Here is a 22316-nt window from a genome sequence, read left to right on the forward strand (position 1 = left end):
AAGCTTCCTTTGTCACAGGGAAAAAAAGTAAATCACGGAACCCTACCCATAATTTTCCTGAGGAAAGAGGATTAAAACCAAAAATAATTATATGAAATAACAAGAACAGTCACAATGTATAAAAAAAGCTTTTCATTTCTCCTTGCGTCAACAAGAAGGGAAGAGGAATTTTTGGCTTTTTGTTACTCAGCTCCTTATCAGGAGTCTGAGTTGTTTCCTTGACTAGGGAGAAATCGGAGTTTTGATAATCAGAACTAACTCTGGGAGTTCTAACAGAAATACTGGAGTTCCCCTGTTTGCTGGGGGTTGTGTTTATTCCAGAATTTGCTATCTGTAAAACCACAAAAACTATAACCGGAGTCATCTCCTGGGAATCGCACTTTGGAGAGATTTAAAATGCCGAGAAAGGGAGTCAGAGATAAACCCTGGGTTTGCAGATGCCTCTTCTTGACAGAGTTCAGGGGCAGCCGATCAGGCCTGTGAGCAGCACGTGGCTCCACACGAGTCTGTAGCTGGAGCAGGGATGTGCCAGAGAGAAGGCAGAGCAGGAGGACCCCCAGGAATGTGGCTCACGCCTGCCCTGGGCACTCTCGGTAACCTCTGAGTACTGGAACGCTGCTTCTCTTGTGCCCAGCAGGGCATCTCTTGGGCACTTCAGATAAATACAATCCTCCCGAATTTGGAGGATTTAGAGCACAGATAAGGGGTCAGACCCTCAGCCTTGCTGGTCAATCCCCAGTCAAAGGAGAAAGGGTAACTAACTCGATGAGAACAATTTTATTCATGCTTTTGTTATCTCTACGTGTCTCCAGATCAATACTGAGCTCCTCTGACAAATTTCAGTGTCCTTTCATACCAAGAGACGAGGTGGTCTTCAGACAGTGGTTGACGTGGAAGACAAAAGGACCCAAATAATGGCACCATCGTTGATTCACTGCATTTTTCTGGTTAATGTTCACTCAAATGGCACACTGAGGATGTGGAGGAGGAGGCTGCCACATCAAACAGGCGCTTTCTGAGCTGGCAGTCCTAGGCTGGCTTTCTAAACATACACTTGCCCTTCTTTGTGACAGCACTTATAGGCAGCTCTTCCCTACCCTGCTTTTTTCCCTCACAAATGACCCTGACCACTAGGTCAGTCTGTAGTGGCCAGAGAGGCTCAGCCCCTCAGTGCATCACAGCAGGGGACAAGTAAGATAATGGAGAAAATGAGGTTTCTGGTTTGCTTTGTGCCGAGGAATGGCTTGCTGTCCTCTAATTGTGGCTACTGCTTTGCCAGACACTTAACTTTGTTAATACACTGTGAATGCCACCTACGTGCCACTCACTTGTAGAACAGTATCCTTTGGTTTGCTGTGCTTTGAGGAGGTCTCGGTTGAGTCATTTCAGCCTTTTCTTCCCCCCTTTATCTTTGATTTTTTATGACCACATTTTTCAAAGAAGTGAGTTCCAATTTAGGCACAGAGTTTGGGCAAAGCCCCAGTGTAAAAATGGGTCTTTGGAAAGAGCTTGACGTCAACATTGAAGTGAAACGCCGTCTCGCCTTTTGGTGTGTCTGGAGAAGAACTGGCATCTTTGAGAGGTGTTATGTAAAGAGTGCAGAAAATGGGAGAGCAGCATCTGAGGTTTGGGCCTGTCAGTCTCTCCCACTGACTCACTGTGAACTCCAAAAGCCCAGGTGGGAAATACTTTTTTGGACGTTAATCAAAGGATCACAGACTCATGGAATAGTTTGCGTTGGAGGGGACCGTAAAGCCCATCCAGTACAACCTTCTGCCATGGGACATCTTCCATTAGCCCAGGTTGCTCCAAAACCCATCCAGCCTGGCCTTGGACACTGCCAGGGATCCAGGGGCAGCCACAGCTTCTCTGGCACTATTTGCCACAGCCTCCTCATCCTCACAGGGAACAATTCTTTCTTAATCTAAATCTGCTCTCCTTCAGCTTAAAGGCCACTCTGTTTAGAAAGAAATGATGCAGCAAATAATACAATGCAACTTAGAAATAAATTTTCCAATTTCAGTATATTTCGAAGCACCTCAATTTTAAATCTATTAAAGCAAAACAGAAAAATGTGAATGACTGGAAGGGAATTCTAAGGTCTTCTTTAATCATCACAAAGGGCAAAAGTGATAGAATTAATAATGACTTAAAATTCCAGTTTTTATATGGAAGTGTGAAGTGGACAAAAGGGGACTGAGTGATCAAGCAACACCTTGGTGGACCTGGCCGAGGTTCACAGCGCACAGTCACCACTGTTTCAACACCCATTCTTTCAAAACCAGGAGTCTGTAAATGAAAGTGTTACACGTGCAAATGCGAGGTACTTGCAGAGAATGAAAGTGTTTTGTGGTCACACCTGCTGAATCAAACACCTTGAGGAAGGCATATTCCCACAGTAACACCCACCGCCGCCGCGACAGCAAGGGGGTTTTAAAGCAAGGGATTTTTTCATGCAAATTCCATTTATTTGATTACTATTTTCTGCCACATCAGTCGCTCGCTCCGGCTCCGGCCAAGCGCTGCAGGCCTGTCCGTCTCCTCACGGCAGCGCCTGGGGCTTCTCCGTCCCCTCGGCGCGGTCACCGCAGCGCCCAGAGGGACGGAACCGCCACAGCCCCGCCGCTCTCCCCTCTCACAGCTGCTGTCCCTTCACATAGCCGCTGTCCCCTCTCACAGCAGCTGTCCCTTCTCACAGCCGCTGTCCTCTTCACAGATGCTGTCCCTTCTCACGGCCGCTGTCCCTTCGCACAGCCGCTGTCTCATTCATAACTGCTGTCCCCTCTCACAGCCGCCGTCCCTTCAGATAGCCGCTGTGCCCCTCTCACCCCGTGTTCCCCACACGGCCGCTGTCCCCCTCACACTCCCTGTCCCCCACACAGCCGCTGTTCCCCTCACACCCCCTGTCCCCCTCACAGCTGCTGTCCCCCACAGCCCCGGTCCGCGCCTGGATCCTCCTTAAGAGGCGGTGGCGGCGCGGGCCCCTCCCCGCCCGGAGCGCGGAGTCGCCCGCGGAGGGAGCGGGAGCGTGACGCGCCCAGCGGAGCCCGGCAGCCGTAAGCGCGGGGTGGGAGCGGGGATCACCGGGGCTGGGCGCGCTCGGAGCGGCCGCAGGGCGGGCGAGGAGCGGCGCCGGGGCCGGTGCGGAGCCGCCCCCGCGGCGGGACGGCACGGTCCGGCACGGTCCGGCCCGGGGCTGGCGGAGCCCCCGCGGGGAGCGGTCAGTCCCTGCGCGGACACCCCCGGCCGCGCCCGCCCCGCTCGCTCCGCGGCGAGGTCTCCGAGAGGTACGGGGGAGGCAGCGCAGGGGGAGCGGGGTGGGAGCGGGACCGCGGGGTCCCTGCACTGGTCCCGCAGCTCCGTCCCCAGCCGGGGCGGGGGTGCGTGCCCGGCTCCTGGCCCCGCAGCCGGCACTGGCACTGGCACAGGCACCGGCGATGAGGCAGTCGGGCGTGGGAGCTGTGGGGAAGTGCGGCCGGGCGGCTGCAGAGGGAACGTTTCGCAAAATGACTGCGGGAGCAGCTTTTCTCTTGGGTGTGATGAGAGAGAAGTGCATGTAAGAGTTCCTGGTCAGGGCCTTTAGCATGTTTCTGTTCACTTACATTGGTGAGATCACGGACCAAACTAACAGAATGGTTTGGGTTGGAAAAGACCCTAAAGCCCATCCAGTCCCATCCGCTGACATGCGTAGGGACGCATTCCACTATCCCAAGTTGCTCCGAGCCCCGTCCAAACCTGGCCTGGAACACCCTGGTTTTGATGGGGTTGCCCGTGACTCTCTGGGATCAGGCTCTCACACTTGGAGGTGCAGGGTGATTTGCTCTGTCCGGCCTCTGGCCAGTCCTGCTGCACCAGTGCAGAAGCTGCTGCCTCGGTGGTGCGACCAGTTCCTCTGCTAGTGGTCGTGCTCCCCCCAGCAGCTCAGGGGTTTGCACTGGGGTTTGTCCCCTTCCCTGAGGAGCTGGTTTGAGCTGGAGCTGCTGGGGCTCTGTGACCTCTGCCCAGAGCTTGTCCACCTTGTGCCTTCCCTTTGAGGAAAATCCCTTTGGCCGCCTGAACTGCTGAGTGTGGAATTTCCCATGTGGATGACGGGATGCAGACTCCCGGTTTAAAGCTCCAGCCCCAAGGGAGGAGCAGTGGTGTGGGTAGGACCTGTAGCTGCAGTGGATGTTCCTGGCAGAAGATGCTGCTCTGCATCTCAGTAAGGTGTAATGCACGTCAAGCTGTTGATGCATGGGATCAGCCTCTTTGTGGTTACCAAGAGTTCTTCAGCCTGCTGAGGATTCCAGACAGAAAGCATGAATCGAAAACTGATGTGCTTATTTTATTTTCTTTTTGTTAATGAGAGGTTTTCAAATATGGTGTAGAGATAAGTGCTCTTCTAGCACTGTTGTCTCTCCAAATCTTCACGTTGGCCCTGTGCACCTTTCTGCACTCTCTCGTTCCCCGGTGGCGGGCATCCATAACAAAAGAGAAATTCAAATACTGATTTATGCTTGAATGACATAAATTAATTTCCTCCTGCATGGCCAGTCTGGAAAAACATCCGGTTTGACTCTTGGCATCAAGTGCTGTTTATGACTTGTTTTTCTTAAAAAAATTAGAAAAAAGGCAAAAAAAAGAAAAGTTTTAAAAAAAAAAAAGTTATCCAATGCATGTCACTAGGGTTGCATATTTGATTTCATCTTAACTTGAATATGTTCCATTGAACATTGTTATCATGAGTATAATTTTCATGGCACTTTAAATTGGCCAGTTGGCCAGTTGGCCTAAATCAGCTAGAATGGGAAATATTTCAGGCTTTGCCATAGTTTTGCCCTCCAGTTTGTGAATTTTCATCCGAAAAAATGGAAAAAACACGAGCATGGGGTGAGCACTGAGTATTTCCCTCAGAGGTATTTCTGCAAAGCCATTGAGCAAACTTGACTGACACTTTGGATAAACCTCAGTTCTTCCTGACACTGCTGACAGTGCAATGGGCTGAACCCAGTGCAATGCAGAAATGACCTTCTGGGTGCACATTGCTGCAGGAATAATGGGAATGGCTCCGTTGGAGTGTTTGAATTAATGCGCAATACTCAGGGATGAGGCAACCTTGGTGACTTCCCTGTAGGTTGGAACAGGACAGCATTTGCAAGTGGAACTGGAAATTTGGGAAGTGTGAATTCAAATCACGTGAAATTAATTGAATGGCTTGGGATGGAAAATACCAGGGGTAGCAGCAAATAACATCCAGAGAAGGAAGTATCTACCGCTTGTACCCAGAAGTTCAAGTATATGAAAATTGACTACAAAATATGGGAAAATACTTAGTTTTCCATTGAAAATTTCTAGCTCAAGAGGTAAAAGCTCAGAATATGGTATGGCCTGTGGCGAATGTGGAGTTGAGACTAAATTCCAATTTACTTTTTACTTGACACATAACACTGCTGTGGAGCAGAGTCTCCCTGTCCTTCCAGGCACATATCCTCTGTAACTGAGGAAGGGGAATGGCCTTGAGGGAGCAAAACTAATTGTTTAGTTGGCATTGATAGGCAAGTATGTGTCAAAAATATTGGTGCCTTGCAATCTGGACATGATTGAAGCAATAAAAGCAGGTCCTCCCTACAGCTCTGGTTCAGCTAGGAATTCAGCTCTCAGTTAAAGCCTGGGGGCCATTCACGAGACATACTTTTAAACTGAGTTTGCAATCGGTCTGGTTTTATTTGTCTCTTTCTAAACAGAAGCTCCACATAATTTGTGGAAGAATTTGTCTTTGATTTGATGGGCAGGGGGAAGCAGCAGGATCTTGCTGCAAGGTGATGAACTCTTGTCTGGGTTTGCTGTGGCACTGTGATATAACTGTGTCTTTCTCAGTAGTCTGAAAAACAAATCCCAGAACCCGTCTTGGTAATGGAAATTACCTCATCACTGCCCTAGGTTATAATAATGTGATGTAGTAACAGAATACTTTCAAAAGAATTCTTCTTTTTTAAAAATAAGAAAAGCAGCCCCTCACCACCTTGGTATTCAGACTTTCCTGAGGGTTTTCATTTACTGTTTACCTCAGAGAGATGACCCAAATTTCCTGACTGTACCAATTTCCAGTAGCCTGTGTGTCAATGTCTGGAGCAGAGTTACTCAGCCCATGAGGCGGGGATGGGAGGTGGGCTCTAGGACAGGGGAAAGTGATACCCAAAGCAGGACCAAACTAAGCACCAAAAGCTTCCAATATTTTCTTTTATTTTTCAAACAGAAGACAAAAGGAACCAGTGAACATTTCAACTTTATTTTTTTTTTAAATGAAAAATACTGAGGCGATACTGCAAGTGAGAATTTATGGAATTATTTTTTTTAGAAATACCGATTATTCCTCCAACTTGAACACATGGTGGAGGTGTCCAAGGCCAGGTTGGACGGGGCTTGGAGCAACCTGGGCTGGTGGAAGGTGTTCCTGCCCATGGCAGGGGTGGGACTGGATGGGCTTTAAGGTTCCTTCCAACCCAAATCACTCCATGCTTCCATGGTATTATATAGAATGACACAGTTCCTGTATAAAATAAACCCACAGTGTTGATGAGGGGAAAATACCAGCCATGATTGATAGATGAATTGATTCATTTTCACACAGGTTCATTATGGGCTGTCAGCAGTGGTGCTTCCTCAGCCTGTGCTGGTCCTGTCTCAGGGGGCAGCTGTGCCAGGGGACACAGACACTGCAGCTTTTCTCCCAGAATGTTTTCCTTTCCCAGAGAGTGGGTTGTGGGGATGACACTTTCATCTCAGCTCATGCTTTTACTACGTGCTGCTCATTCCAAGACTCTCAGCACATGTAGGAAAGGATGTTTTTGGCATCTGGACTGACAAAGAGCCAGAGTAGGAGTCAGTGTGGGAGTGTCCTAGACTTAGAGTGATCCCTGGAGGAAAGACAGGTGCTTCCATGATAAAGCCCATGTGGCTCCAAACAGATGTCCCTCAGAGCACAGAGATGATGTGCTGGGAGTGCTCTTTGCTCTGTGCAAGGGGCAGGTCTCTGGGGCTGGTGTCAGAGCTGGAGTGAGTGGTGCCTGTGGTGTCTCTGAGCACTGGGCTGCTGTCCAGGCTGCACAGCTCTGCTGGCAAGCTCTCTTTAATTGTGATGTTTAATCTCCTTCCAGAAGAATGGTAGTACTGGTAACTTGGAGAGAAGAATACAGAGCTGCTTTTTCTCCTGATAACATCATTACTTCAGCTTAGGATGCTGGAAGTGTATTTTTAAAAATACAGCTAAGTCTGCAAACAAAAATCTTTATATTTCCATCTTTCCCGCTTCCGTAAGTATGTGAGTTTAGGAAGGAGACACAAAATACAAGGTCAGAAGCTTCCACATGCACAAGTCCGGAACTATTTGAGATGTATCAGTCGCATCTGTGTTTTTTTGTGGTTACCTGATAGTAAAGCTGTTGAACTGACTCATCTTTGATATTCATCTGGTATTTTCCTTAGAATGATTTCAGCATAAATCAGTAAGGCAATAATTTCTTTTCCTACTACTATTATCAGTCCTCATATCCTTTGCCAAGGAATGTACACTTCTGTAATAAATTATCCTTTCATATTTACTGGGATTATAAAGGTCCTTATTTATGCACGCTTATCTTATTATAAGATCTGTACAAATTGTATTTCTTGCAGTAAGTGGCAGTCCCAGCCCCCAAGGGATTGCATTTTATTAAACATGGATGAAGGGCAGGACTATTAAGTGGAATGTTGGGATAGATGGAGCTGACGGAGTAAGAATTGAATGCACATGTCCAGGCTGTTTCATCCCATCTGCTCCATGGCCTTGGCCAGACCATTCAATAGAAAGATTTGGCCTTACAGGTTTGGTGTGAAGTTACTTTTATTTGGTGGTGCTTCCTCCTCCCATCCATCCCCCCCTTACCATGTCTCTCAAGGTAGAGGTTATAAATAGAGTTTAATTACTAAAACTGTGTTTCTCATGCACTGTCAAGTGGATGCTAAATATAAATGCCCCCAAGCAGAGGTTTCATTCTGTCCCATCTCAGGGGAAAGCAAATAGCACCTGTGGATGACTGCACTGAACAGGGAGCAGCCCTGGCTGTGGCACGCACCATCACTTTGCATGCTTCATCCCAAAAACTGTGCCTTTGGACCTCACATGCAAAACTGGAGCTCTATGCAAAGCCAACAGCTGCTGCCTGATCTGGCAGTCCTGGAAGAAACAACATAAAACTGCATTTTTGGGGAGAAGGTGGCTGTAGACCTGTGGAATGTGGCTAAATAGAAACTATCTGGTTGATCCTCTCATTCTGTTTTTCAAAACTAGCCTATAATGGAGAATTTTAAAAGACTTTTGAAGCACATCTGTCCTTCAATTTCATCGATTATGGGTGTGTGTTTAAGTGAACATTGCAATAGTGGCCATCTCCTGTCCTAGATGATTTCTATAAAATATAGAACTCAGTATTCATATACTGTTGTTCTGTTTGAATCCTCTTCCTCCTTAATTCAAGCAGAATGGATAATGAGTTTCTAACCATAGCAGAGTGTAACATCCCGTTATCTCCTGATGAAGGCAGGACTCCGTAATTTTCACAAACCTGGTGGGTTTGGACTGTTGTATTGTGAAGAAAAAGGAGTTCTCCCCGTGTAACCAAAGCCCTACAGCTGTGACTTAAGGACAGTGCTGGAGAAAAACCTGACACAAATGGGAACAAGAGCTTGTACAGCATCTAAGAGGAGGGTGCTGGGAAGCAGGTCCTGTCTTTCCTTAAATCCAGAGTATTTTTATGGGTGTGTGTGTTTGTTTCACTGATGATACTCCCAGATTCCCTGCTTTTCCCAGGCACTGTAAGGTTCCCGTAGGGAGCTGCTGTGAAGCCTGGGCTGATGGTAATGAGAACCAGTTCTTTGCTAATGGCAAAGCCTGCCAACATCTTGCATTTCTCTGGCATTTTCCACTTGGAATAGCACATGTCCACACAGGCTTTTTTACTGAGTGATTACATTCAGCTGGGACATGCTTCCAAGTGTTATTTTGCTTTTTATACTTAAAGTCCTTTTTCCAAGAATCCCAAATCCATCTTAACCCAGTGTGCTATTCAGTAAGCTCTTCAACTCCCCTGTGGCCTGTAGAATGCAGGTTACGTTTTTGTGAGGGTGTTTTTGATATAGAGAAAATTATATTGGATATTAGGAAGAAATCCTTCCCTGTGAGGGTGGGAAGGCTCTGGCGCAGGGAACCTGTGGCTGCCCCATTCCTGGAATTGTCCAAAGCCAGGTTGGATGGTACTTGAAGCCACCTGGGCTAGTGGAAGGTGTCCCTGCCCATGGTACAGGGTGGCAGTGGATGGGCTTTAAGGTCGCTTCAAACCTTCTATGTGAAATTAAATAGCTCCTTCTAGGCATTAAGTCAGACCAGAGTCAAAATCACCATCTGAAAGGAATGGTGTTGGCAGGACAAGGTTGTTCTCCCCCAGCTGAGAGTGACCTTTTCTGGCCACTTAGTGGCTGTTTTCATTTGAGTATAAGTGGGCTTAAACTCTCCCCCAAAGAATTTTATTTAAACTGATCTAGTCTCTTCTGACAATTTAATGCTTTGACAAATTGACATTCTCTTTATAAAAAGTCTTCTTGAAAAGTGGAACACCTGCACTATGTAATCTCTGCCCTGAAACGTGTCAGTCATTTCCCTTTCACCACAGAGCCAACTCATCCATGCTGAGAGAGAGTTTGAGTTGGCAGGGGAGGTAGTAAGCCCTCGGTGTCTTAAGAAATAGTTAAATTAGAAGCTTAGGTAGTTTGGTAAGAGAGTAGTCATAGTTCACTTAAGTTTCCTGAACCAATCCTCTGTGCCTCAGAGAGGAGCATGAAAGTCCCCCTTGTGTCCCAGATTTTGCAAAGCTCTTTTAACAAGGGGATATGTAAATCTGGGGGTTCTCCCTCCCTTTGATTGCTGTCTTTTACTTTTGAAATCATTGTTTGTGGCTCCTTGGTGACTGAGAATTATTGTATCTCACTCCCAAAGGCCATGTTTAAGTTGCCGTGTTTTTATGGGTTTTGTTACTTCTGTGGGTTTTTTCTGCTTTGTGTAACCGCTGATGGAATTAACCTCCTGATACTGGTAGAATCACATTACAGTATAGATAATTTTTTTTTTTTTTTTTTTTTTTTTTTGCTTACGATGGAGAAAACTTTCCAAGAATTGTATAAAAATTGTATAAAGATGCTACTTTCAGTTTTAATCCATCTCCAAAGCCTTAGCTGGGAATGTTGGGCATTTGTTTGTAGGGGGTTCAGTCCTTCCCTTTGTCCTCTCAGGGCTTGACAGTGTGTCGGTGTGGATAACAGTTATCTAAAAATGAAGTGGCACCTGATGCAAAGCTTTCTTGCTAAATCAGCAGGGGTGGTACTGTAGCTCGTGCCGCAGCTCGGCATTTTGGCTGTTGGCACTCTGAATTAATCCAAAATGGTGGGGCAGAAAACTGAAGCCCTTGGGAAAAAGCAGGAGCAGGGCCTTGTCGGCAGGGCAGGGCAGGCGGAGCTGCCCAGGGAGCAGAGAACGTGGGGAAGTTGTGAGAGCCACGGCACAGGAAGAGGAAGGAGCTCAGGCAGGGGCAGTGAGGCGCCTGTCCCAGTGTGGTCTCTAAGCAGGAAGGTGCCACTGCTCGCCCTCTCCAACAGGACAGGAGGGTGGAGGAGAGCCCGGCCAAATCTTGTGGAGAAAATCAAACCCTTTCTGCAAGCACTTTGCCAGGATGAGGTTGCCTTCAAACACAAGCTGGCAGCTCAGGAGCTGCTGTCTCCTGAGATGTTGTGGCTGCCCCATCCCTGGAAGTGTCCAAGACCAGCATGGATGGGACTTGGAGCAACCCGGGATAGTGAGTGCCATCCCTGTGGATGGAACAAGATGGTCTTTAAGGCCCATTCCAACCCAGACCAGTCTGGGATTCTGTGTAACAGCTCAGATCCAGGGCTGAAGGTCTGCTTGGCCAGGCTTGGCTGTGTGGAGCCAGGTGGAGTTTGCTCCAGGTCCGGCTTTGTTCAGCAGTCAAGGGTTGGATACAATACAAAGATCACTGCTATGGAAGTACTTAATCTCTTCTCTCAAAAATATAATAAATGTGTTGGGCATGTCTACGTTTTTGTCTGTGTGTAAAACATATATTTATGTTACTTACTCAGACTCCAGCTTGTCAATAGCCATGAAATATTTCCATTTAAATTTTACTCTCAGCATTTAAAGAGGCTGAAAAATGTTAGTGTCAGAAGTTTGTTCATGACTACTTTTACTAGAAAGTCCAGACAGATTTCCTTGAGTCACTCCAACTTTGTCATGCTTTAAGTGCTGTGACCAGAGACCAAAGGAAGTGCTGCACAATTGTCCCCTTGGCTGCAGACAGTGTCCAGAACTCATGTTTGGAGTGAGGAGCCCAAAACCAGAAAGTTGAGTCACATAGTGCAGACATGACGACCGGGAGATGACAAAACACACCTTGCGTGCGCAGCCCTTCCTCCTGCCTGGCAATGCCAGCAGCCTGGCTGGGGCTATAGCCTGTGCCAAAATGCCAGAAAATCCCCGAAACTGATGCCAATTGAACTGAAAAAGAATGAAGAATATACTGAAGGGAAATATTGACCTTATGTTCAGCAAAATATATTTTACATGCATTACCTGACCAGGAGCTAGCTGTTAAATTTCACCAGGTCGTTCCATTTTTAGCTGTTTTTGTTGGGTTTTTGTGTGAAACCGCTGCATAACTGTAGTGCAGAAGGACTGCCAGCTGCAGTTGAAGCCTGAGTGCATCAGGCACCTTTGCATGTTGGATTCTTCCCCCAAAACCCTATAAATACAAGCTTATTCTAATGTTTTCCTTAGAGTTTTTGTTTTTAAACCATTCCCACTTTACAGCAGGGAAGCAAAAGAAGGGGAATGAAGGCGTGGATAAGTTAAAGATATGTAAGAACCAAACCTTCATGATTTCAATAGAATCTTTAAAAGGCACTGGCCCAGAAATACTCAGAAGTTGGCTGAGCTTGGTGTAGTCCACAGGGGACAGGGATGGATTTGGAATGAGATTTTTGGAGGCTGATTCTAGAGCTCTAAATCATGCAGCAACTGTTGTTTGCACGGTACCAGTGAGCCTTCTGAAAGGAGGTTCCTGAGGTTTTGGCAGGCACCAGCTCTTGACCACAGTGCAGCAGAGAAAGTGGAAAGTTTTGCCAATGTTCCAGGTAAGAAAGAAATGCAGAGGAAGTTTTTTCCTCCTTTTCCCCCTTCACATGAGCTTTAAAGGAATATAGTCAACAAAGAGCTCTGCTCAGTCAGGTGTTGCAGTTGAGATGTCTATCATTTAATTTTAGGAGTTCTTGCATAAGTGTTTGCATTCCTGGCAAGACTTTGGAAGCTGCCACTGGCAGTGAGTTTTTCCATCTCATAGTCTGGCTCTGGGTACTTGGGGCACCCACTATCTCGAAATTCAAAAGTGAGCCTTAAGCTGGGTTTTTGATGGTGAAAATACCCTTAAATAAATAACTGTCAAACATCCCTGGAAGTGTTCAAGGCCAGGCTGGACGGGGCTTGGACCAACCTGGGACAGTGGGAGGTGTCTCTGCCCATGGCAAGAGGTGGCACTGTATGAGCTTCAAGGTCCCTTCCAACCCACATCATTTCAGGATTATATGATGGGGAGTTTATTTGTGGAATAAATAAGTTCCAAATTCCTACTGTATAGCAATGTTGGGCATTTTTCCATCTGCTTTTCCTAATTTTACTGCAGTGATGATCTTGAAATGACACAAATAATAGGTGGACTTGAGTAGTGCATTCTAATTGTTTTAGGTCTATATCCTAATTATTTTTCATCAGGTTTTTCACATTCCTCTTTGTTTCTTGGCTTTTTTTTCTGGAAAACAAGTGATCTGCTTCCCACATAAGCCTGACCTACACAGTGGGAATTACTGGTCAGCTGCCTGAGGTTTTTTGACAAATTTTGAGACTCTGCCATCTAAACACTCTGCCTTGTGGCTTTGATTTCAGTAGCAAAGGATAGTGATTGTGCCATTTTTAAAGAGTATTCTTGGCATCTCTCAGCTGAGTTTGTTGTTCACTCCCAAGGCTGTTTTTTATTTCCAGTGCAATTTCAGTTATTTAAAGGTACTAACTCAAGGGGCTCTTTTGTTCCTTGAATAAATTAACTCCTTACTTTGGATTTATTTAGTTTCACTTTGAAATCCTTCTGTGAATTCGGCATACAGTGAGTTCACATATGGTGACATGGGTTTTTCTCATAACCTCACAGGCTGTTGCAGTGAGTGGTTCTTGTTAAGTCTTCTTTGCGTAAACAGGATAATTGTAACATAAACCACTGTGCCCTGAATCAGTTGCCTCTTCCTCAGACCTGCAGATGATGTCTATGGGGAAACTACAGCACTTGACTGGGTTTTCAACACAGGGAACTTCCATGGCCAGTGTGACACAGGTGTGGGTATTCAGGCAGAGATACTTCCAGCCTCTTGAATATACCTGTTGGGGAAGCCATTCCTTGCAGAATGTAAGACAGGGAGGATATTTTGAATCCAGCCTAATTCAGGTTTATTAAAGGACCATGTCTGATGCCTCTGACTCACCAAGCCTTGCCTCCTGTAACATGGAGTTTATCTGTGGCCTGACAATTTTGCAACTTCTGTCTTCCTCACTTTTGGCCTCTAAAGTAGCCTTCAGCACTAGAAAAGGTGAAACGTTACACTGGAGGTGATTGTTGGGACTTTTCCAGAGTTTCAGCCCTGCTAGAGTGTTTACAGCCGTCCTTCCACTGAAGCTGTGTCACCTATACTTTCAGTAATTGCTTATAGGCCAACAGGTCATCTTTAAAGAAAGATTCACTATCTTTTCATCTATTACCTCCCCTACAGCAGGAAGTCAAATCTTAAAATCTCTTGTCTAGCTATGCTGTGTCAACTTCCTTGACAAGCTTCACCCCACAGTGTCCTCCAAAAATGTGGCACAAAGGTTGAACTTTTTGCCCTTCTGCTCAAAATCCTTCCTCCGACCCATGCTTCCTTAGCAAGGCATGAGGAGAGCAGTTGTAGACCTACAGAATCATTGGGGTTGGAAAAGGCTGGTGACCGATCCCCACCTTGTCACTTCCTTGGACACCTCCAGGGAGGGGGACTCCACTATGGGCAATCCGTTCCAATATCTGACAACCTTTTCCAAGGTTGGAGAAGTTCCTCCTGATGTCCAGCCTCACAGCTTGAGGCCATTCCCTCTCCTCCTGTCCCTGCTCCCTGGGAGCAGAGCCCGACCTCCCTCTGGCTGTCCCCTCCTGTCAGGGAGTTGTCCAGAGCCAAAGGTCCCCTCTGAGCCTCCTTTTCTCCAGGCTGAGCCCCTTTCCCAGCTCCCTCAGCCTCTCCTGGTGCTCCAGACCCTTCCCCAGCTCTGTTCTCTTGTCCTGGACACGCTCCAGCCCCTCAGTGTCTCTCTGGTCATGATGGCCCAGAACTGGACACAGCACTCGAGATTCCTCAGCGGCGCCAGCACAGGGGACAGCCACTGCCCTGGGCCTGTGGCCACACCAGGGCTGGGACCGCCCATAGGCCATTTGCCTCTGGTCCACCTGGGCTCATTTTTAAATTCTGTCCCAAACAGCCCCAGGGCCTCTTCCAGCTTTCCAGCCACTCTTCCCCTCAGTCTGGAGCTGCAGGGGGTTGGGGTGACCCAAGCCAGGACCCAGCACTTGTCCTTGTTGACCCTCATCCCTTTGGCCTTGGCCCACGGGTGTACTTGGCACATCAGCAGAGCATCTACTTTTCCATTTGTGGCGGAAGTGGAGTGATGGGCGCTCTACATGGAGTCCGAGGTAATCCTTCTTCCTTGTGTGGGAAGCCCTAAATTAAGAAATAATATTACAGTGATTTTCCAGGATGCTAGGCAAAGTCATGTAGAAACAGAGTATTTGTTGTTTCTGTTATACAATCACAGGATCAATCTAACTAAATAAAATGCTGTAATCTGATTTGATAGAAATGGAGGGTGACATTCATACAAAAAGCCTGAGTCATTACTTAGCTTATTCTCTACCCCTTACTCTTTTCCTGATAGATTGGAAGTTAATGACTGTGCTGGTGAGTCACACTTATTATTTTTAAAATTGTTTGTGTCTTTGATTTTTTAAGAAGAATTGGACAGCTTGATATAAACAATCTCCCTCTAATGATTTTTCTTACACTTTTGAGGATGTATTCTGGTGATATTTATATTGTGCTGTGTTTACTCATTTTCAGAGCTTTTCCACTTGGTGAGACTAACTCCATAGTAAGCTTGTGCTCAGCATGAGAAAAATCTCATTATTCTTCTTACCTTTTGACATATCCTGTAGGACTGAATTATCTGTAGGAATATACTGAGAATGAAGATGTTCCAGTAATAATCTATGTATGTGTGCGTGTGTGTAGTTTCTTTTTGTGAGTCACTCTGTTATAGTTGGTCTTCCAAGACAATAATCCCTTCTCCACTTCAGTCTGTCACCTCAAGTATGAGCTGAGATCACAGAAGACTCTTGACTCAAGAGCTTGGTACTGATGGTGTCTGAAACTGTGCCTAGCAATGAAAAATCCTTGTTCTGACAGAAGTAGAGTTCACTTTTGGGAGAAAGTGAGATTTAGTTACTTAGGGAAAGGCTGGCTCTCCATTACAGGACTGAGATTTATGGCACTTGGAGAAAGGGAAAGGGTGGCTCTCCATGAAGAGCCAGGCTAAACTGTGGCATGTTTGCTGTGTAATTTGTAAACTTGGATATTGACCAGTAAAACAGTGCGAATCAGAGGGTCTTGGAATGATTTGGGTTGGAAGGGACCTTAATGCCCATCCAGTGCCACCCCTTGCCCTGGGAAGGAATGCTTTCCAAGGTTGATCCAAGCCCTTTCCAACCTGGCCTTGGACACTTCCAGGTATCCAGAGGCAGCCACAGCTTCTCTGGGCACCCTGTGCCAGGGCCTCCCCACCCTTAGAGGAAAGAATATCTTTTGTGTGTCGAACACAAATTTCCCCTCAGTCAGTTTGAAGCCATTGCCCCTTGTTATGTCAGTAGAATTCCTAATGCAGGTATTCCCCTCTGGCTTCCTTGTAGGCCCTTTCACATCCTGAAAGGCTGCTGGAAGGTCTCCACACAACCCCCTGTTCTTCAGTTAACTTAATCTCTTCCTTGATTACCTATAATATACAGTTAAACAGTCTGGCCAGCTTAGTGAATGTTGGTGGTGCTGCCTGTCAGGTGCTTTTCCTTTAGCAAGGAATGCTGTCAATTCTGGCAACAGGACAGTCACAGATGGTGTGATACCAGCAGGTATCAGGGAAACAAAACAATCTGTGTCGTTAATATCCAGGTGTCCTTGAAGATGTGTTTAGAGGCACTGCTTCCCCTGCATCTGCCAGGGGCAGAGCTCACCACCTCCAGCTCAAGTGCAGGACTTTGTACGTGCTTGTGACACAGCCCTGAATTAGTTAGGATCAGCCTGGGGAAGAGGAGACCAAGGGCAGAGCTCACTGTGAGCTGCAGCTCCTCCTGCGGGGCAGCTCCAATCTCTGCTCCCTGTGACCAGAGATAGGACCCAGGGAATGGCTGGAGCTGGGCCAGAGGAGAATTTTCCTGGATACCAGGAAAAAGTTCTTCCCCCAGAGGGTGCTGGGCACTGCCCAGGCTCCCCAGGGAATAGGCACAGCCCCAAGGCTGCCAGAGCTCCAGGAGTGTTTGGACAATGCTCCCAGGGATGCACAGGGTGGGATTGTTGGGGTGTCTGTGCAGGGACAGGGGTCAGACTGGACGATCCTTGGAGGTTCCTTCCCACTCAGGACATTGTGTGATTCTAAGAAAACTTTTCCATCAGGCCATGTGGGATGGCCAGTGTGTAGGGGAAGTGTTAAGCAAGATAATTTTGGGATCACAGCTCTATTTGCTGCAGATGTTTGCAGTAAACATTCTTCAAGACTTTCTTCATGGCTCTTGATGAGCGTAATCAGGATTTCCTGCTAGTGCTGTATTTGGCTCCTCTGCCACACTACGGTTTTTAGATCTAGAAATCTCTTTGTGTGCTTTACCCAAACTCCATGGGTAATGTAGTGCGAGCTTCCAGAGGGTGTGGTGTAATTAACGGATTTGAACTAAATCCACTGTAAGGGATTAAGTATTCAAGTCACTTAAACATCTGCTTTCTCTTGAGAGGTCCTGCTGGCTCTGGTAGGAGCATGAATAGCTGTCCCTCAGCCAGCCCTGGGCCCCAGAGATGGCACCAGAGCCTGTGCTTGGGTACCTGCCTGTGTTTATCACATCCTGAGAGACTCGATTTAACACGGCAAGCCAGGAGCTTGCATTTGGAGTAACGTGGCATGGGCAGGGCTGAGGTGTGCGGTGCTGGTGGTTGGAGCCATGTGGGAGCCCGGGATCCCAGGCTTAGTGTATGAGGTCTCCTTGCTCCCTGGCCCTGCTGTCCCTGCTGAGAGCCCTGCCCGTCGCCTGCGCTCTGCGCGGGTGTTGGGATGCAGTTGTTGATGACGTGGTTGCATTTTTGTCCATCTGCATGATCCTTGCCTCATCCAGCATGGAGGGCAGATGGCGCTTGGGGACTCGTCCTGGCCCTTTAGCCAAAGAGACTGTTGTCTGCAGCACCATGAATGCGCTTCCTGCAGATGTTGAAACAAATGAGACGGGGGGTTGTAGGGAGAGAGAGCATGATCTCATGTCTGAACCAGTTAAGGGATCATCTGGGGAACTGGAACTCTGCATTTAGGATGCAGGATGTTAACTTGAAACAGGCTTTTTGTCCTGGGTCTAACCTGTTCTCTCATTTCCCCAGACAGAGCAGTATTCTTGGCTTGGTTTTGTGTATCCTCTCAAAGTCAGCATGATAGTTGGCTGTGTACGTAGAGGAAATTAGTACTTTCTGGTTTTGCAAATTTCCTCTCCATTGTGGTGATTGGGTAGCTGCTGCTGTTCCCTTTCCTGGATTACCCTCCAAGATGGCAGAAGTTCCTCCAGAAATGAAATACACGGGCACGTTTACCATGATGCTCCAGTGCTGAAGTCTTTCTTATTCACACTTCCTCAGATAAAAATGAATAAATAAACCCAGGGTGATTCCTAGCCTCAAGCTATTGTTAGGGCTGACAGGAAAGGATAGTCAGGCATGAGCAGGGAAGTGATGGAATCATTGTCACTGGAAGTGTTCAGAAAATGTGTGGGGTATGGTGCTTTGGGTTATGGTTTAGTGATGGACCTGGCAGTGCTGGATTAATGGTTGGACTTGATGATCTTGGAGGGCTTATCCAGCCTTAATAATTCAGTGGTTAAAGAAAGGACATTGTAAAGTTCTAGTGATCATAATGAAATTGAATCTTTTATTTTCATGCCTTTATGCAGTTGCTCAAGAGCAAAGGTTTGGGAGTGACATAAATCATGGTTAAGGGCTTCTCCTGCCATTTCAGAACTGAGCATTAGGAATCATTCCCTTGAGACCAAATCCCACATGGTGCTTCACTTCTTTTCACTTTGAAATTTCTGCTGATGGTTCAGGTCTGACCATGGTCCAGCTGCATGTGAGAACTGATCCTGTCCAGCATTTCCCAGGGTTTTTTAGAGACACAGAAAGGAATAACCTCTGTTACTTTGATGGTTGAAAAGAGTTTTGACTTTGAAGGCTTCTGGTGGCTCCTGATCTTCCAGAGTGCTCAGAAAGCACTGGCCTATGTAGAGCCTGTTGAAGACCCATGAAGCAATTTTGCCCTCCAAACCTCTGGAACATCTCCAGACAGCTGGGGTTGGCTGGGAAGTTACATACAGCTCCAGCTGGAACTCCCTTGCTGGATTTACAGAGGGCAGTATTGCTGCTCCTGCAGAGCTCACAGTCCTAACTAGGAGTGTAATGCGTGGAAGCATAAATACTGCAATATATTTATGGGATAAATATAATTCCTCTCTTCTTTTGTTTATCTGCAGAGCTGGTACAAACACTGGGATGACTGGAATTTAAGATACTTGACTCCTGCTCTTACCCTGAGGTAGAGGAAATAAGCACGAGACATTTCTCCAGCTCAGGCAGGTAAATACCTATAACTCCATAGCTTATGTGAAATTAAGTTCTTGGGAAACAAATGAATTGTGGAAGCCTTCCTTAAAAGTAGAAACTGATTTGCTCTGTAAAATGTAGTTTAAAAGGAACAGATGAATTTTAATTATGTCTTTTTTTTTTATTATTATTTATTAGTTAAAGGACGTTTCATACTGAACTCTGCTCTGAAAAAAGGGAAAGCCTCTCCTGTGTGGGATTGAAATAGATACTTGGCAATTGCCTTGAATAAACTAAGGCAAAAATGTCTATCATAGATCCTTATCAACACATTGTGGTAAGTAGCACTGAATCTTAAATATATATCATCTCTGATATACACTGTCTTGTATAATGACTTCCCTGCTGGAAGTTACTCTAAATAAGCACATAACATTGGAATTACTGTTTTCTTCAAAAAATGGTAGTTGTGTCTGGCTTTTGTACATACAGTGCAGTTTGGGGTAGGAGGTGGGGTTTGTACTCTCTTTTCCTTTTCATTAATATGAATGGAGGGATAAGCTGACAATTTGGGACATTTAGATATTAAACTGGTGTATATCACTAATGTTGGTTCAAAGAGAACCCTCAAAATATATAATGTAAACTCTGAATGAGATGATCTGTGCCATTCAGCAGCACACTGTGCCCCTGTTCCCTTCCTCCTGCTTTATTCCAGTGTTCCTGCTGCATCCTTGTCCCAGCCGTCACTCCCTTGAGATGGCAGTGAGCCAGTGGATCCTGGTGAATGAGCAAAAAAATGGTTCAATACAAAAAAAAGGACAAAAAAATTCTTAGGGAGAAATCCTTCCCTGTGAGGGAGGTGAGACCCTGGCACAGAGTGCCCAGAGAAGCTGTGGCTGCCCCTGGATCCCTGAAAGTGTCAAGGCCAGGCTGGACAGGGTTTAGAGCAACCTGGGCTAGTGGAAGTTGTCCGTGCCCATGGCAGGGGGTTGGCACTGGGTAGGCTTTAAGGTCCCTTCCAACTCAACACAGTCTGGGATTCCATGGAAGGATTAGAAAATCTGTTCAGTGCTGTTGGAGCTGGCCCAAGGGGAGGGTGAGCTCAGCCTGTGGAAGTGTAGAAGTAGGAACAAGGGAAAGAGGAGGGAAATGAGGAGCAGAACTGCGCTTTGTGGGGTGAGCCCGTGGCTCAGCAGCCTCTGAATGCAGCTGTGCTGGAGGTGAGTTTCCAAAGCAAACACTGGAATGGCAATTCCTGCCCAGGCCAGAATCTGGAGCCACACCGGGTGTGGTCTTATCAGGGGTTCTTGTAACAATGCCGAGCTGACAGCAGCAACAGTGAGGTGTCCACAGCGATAGCTGCCACACGCTTGTCACAGTGTTTTACTTTGGCATGGCTAAAAATACTCCCTGAGCTTCCTAGAAGTGATCTCTTATCAACCCTGTGGTTTGTGCCCCATGCGCTCACATCCTCCACACCAGCGTGCCGCCAGCAGATGTCAAACTGGCTTTTATTCCCTCCCCTGCCCTGTGAACTGCTGCGAGGGAGGACAAACCTCAGGGTGATGTCTGTGTTAGAACAATACTGACTTCATTCCTTTCAGCATCAGTGCCCTCTCCTGGATGGATTGCTTGGAATGATCTGTACCTTTATGGGAGAGGTCTCTGAAGCACTTGGTTATATGTTATTAAATCACTTACATAAAAGGACTTTTTGATATCAATAATCCACAAAATGGAGCTGTCCTACATATATAATATAATATAATGAATAAAAAGTGTGTATAGTAAATGTAGTTACAGCTCCCCGGGAATGCTGAACTGTTGCTGTGGGAATGTTACCAATTCCAGAATCAACACTGTTCGTGCAAGAGCTGATCCTTTAATTGCTGGGAAAGCGAATGGAAATCTTAGAAGTTTTTTAATTTGAAAACTGAAATCCAAATTTGAAATTTTGAAAATGGCCAGCAGGCTCACATCAATACAAAAATCTTGGATTTAATGATATTTGGCATTAAATTACTCAAATGCATTTTCCAGGAGTCCTTGTGCTGACTGTTGTGTGTTTTCTGATTTTTTTTTTTCTCATTTTATGAAAAACTCTGAGGTATAAATTAAGGTGTTCAGAAAGCTGCTGCAGGTGCCGACAGAACTGACTATTCCAAAAATGCAAAGAATTAAAGTGTGTAATACATCTTCATTTACTCTGATATGGGGGATAAATATTATAACAATGGAAAAAAACACTTAAAGATAAAATTTTTGTGTGGGCACAGAAATTTCTCTTAATTGTAATACGCTGTGAAAGAAGAGCATGGACTCCATGAAAATCAATTAGTTAAGTAAACAGGCTAATATTTTCATTTGTCCAGCCCCATTGTTAGCTCAAGTGTCCTTAACGTGAAGGAAGTAAACCCATTTAATACTTTTGCAGTTTGCCTGTGCCAGAGCTTCCTGATTGCCTGCACCTGGAATGCCAATGTCCTGGTGGAGCTGTGCTCTGTGACTCAGCATTCTGGAATATGACAAATGTGATATTGAGCGCATGCAAATCCCTGCCTTTCTGGGCACGTCTGGAAGGGCGGCAGGCAAAACCCGCCCGCGTTACGGGAGATCGTGGGGCTCTGGCCCAGCCCCTGGTGGGAAGGGGGTGGTGTTTGTGTACTTACAAATGCAGGGACTTCCAAAAGAGAGCAAAGCAGATAATTAGGGAAATTTTACTGAGGGGAAGGAAAGAACTCAAAGGTGAGAGAGGAGCAAAGGAGGCAGGGAGAGCTGAGGTGAGGTGAGGTGTGAAAACAAGAGATGCTGAAACATGGCTGTGCTGTCAAGGAAAACCTTGTGGATTGAACAGTAAATGCTGTCTACCCGAGTTTCCGTAACTCAGAAAACCCATATTCAGACAGGGCATGGTGAAAACTTTTTGTTTTCTCTCCTTTCCTCCCTAAATTTATCAAGAAAGAGAAGAGGAACTGAAATGAAACACGTGTAAAACGCGGTCACTTTGGACGGTGTATTTTAGTTTTTTAAATCCATAGAATCCCAGAACGCATTGAGTTGGATGGGACCTTAAAGCCCATCCCACCTCACTGCCGTGGGCAGGGACACCTTGCACTGGATATAATTGTGAGTTTTGAAATTTGTAACCTGTCCTAGGTTTTTAAAGGAATGTAGATGTTGCTTCTCTCAGTGTTGCAACGTTTAAGTGATTTATTTACCGTCGTCTGTTTTTCACAAGTGCTTGAGGAATTTGTACAGATTTTTATCAA

General features: G+C 46.3%; 1 protein-coding gene across 2 annotated transcripts in view; it reads left to right on the top strand.

The window, feature by feature from the left end:
* The first annotated feature begins 2993 nt into the window (after nucleotides 1-2993).
* PLA2G4A (phospholipase A2 group IVA) overlaps nucleotides 2994-22316 on the top strand; it is a 74055-nt gene continuing 54732 nt past the window's right edge. Inside the window, exons 1-3 of one of the 2 annotated variants that reach the window (XM_040073462.1) lie at nucleotides 2994-3056; nucleotides 18975-19077; nucleotides 19243-19381. In XM_040073462.1, coding sequence (XP_039929396.1) covers nucleotides 19349-19381 — 33 coding nt within the window. In that variant the 5' untranslated portion in view covers nucleotides 2994-3056; nucleotides 18975-19077; nucleotides 19243-19348. Of the gene's footprint in view, nucleotides 3057-3220; nucleotides 3288-18974; nucleotides 19078-19242; nucleotides 19382-22316 lie in introns of those variants that run through there. The other variant, XM_040073463.2, reaches the window with a different exon arrangement.

The sequence above is a fragment of the Hirundo rustica genome, chromosome 9 (assembly GCF_015227805.2).
Source record: "Hirundo rustica isolate bHirRus1 chromosome 9, bHirRus1.pri.v3, whole genome shotgun sequence".
NCBI classification, from domain to species: Eukaryota; Metazoa; Chordata; class Aves; order Passeriformes; family Hirundinidae; genus Hirundo; species Hirundo rustica.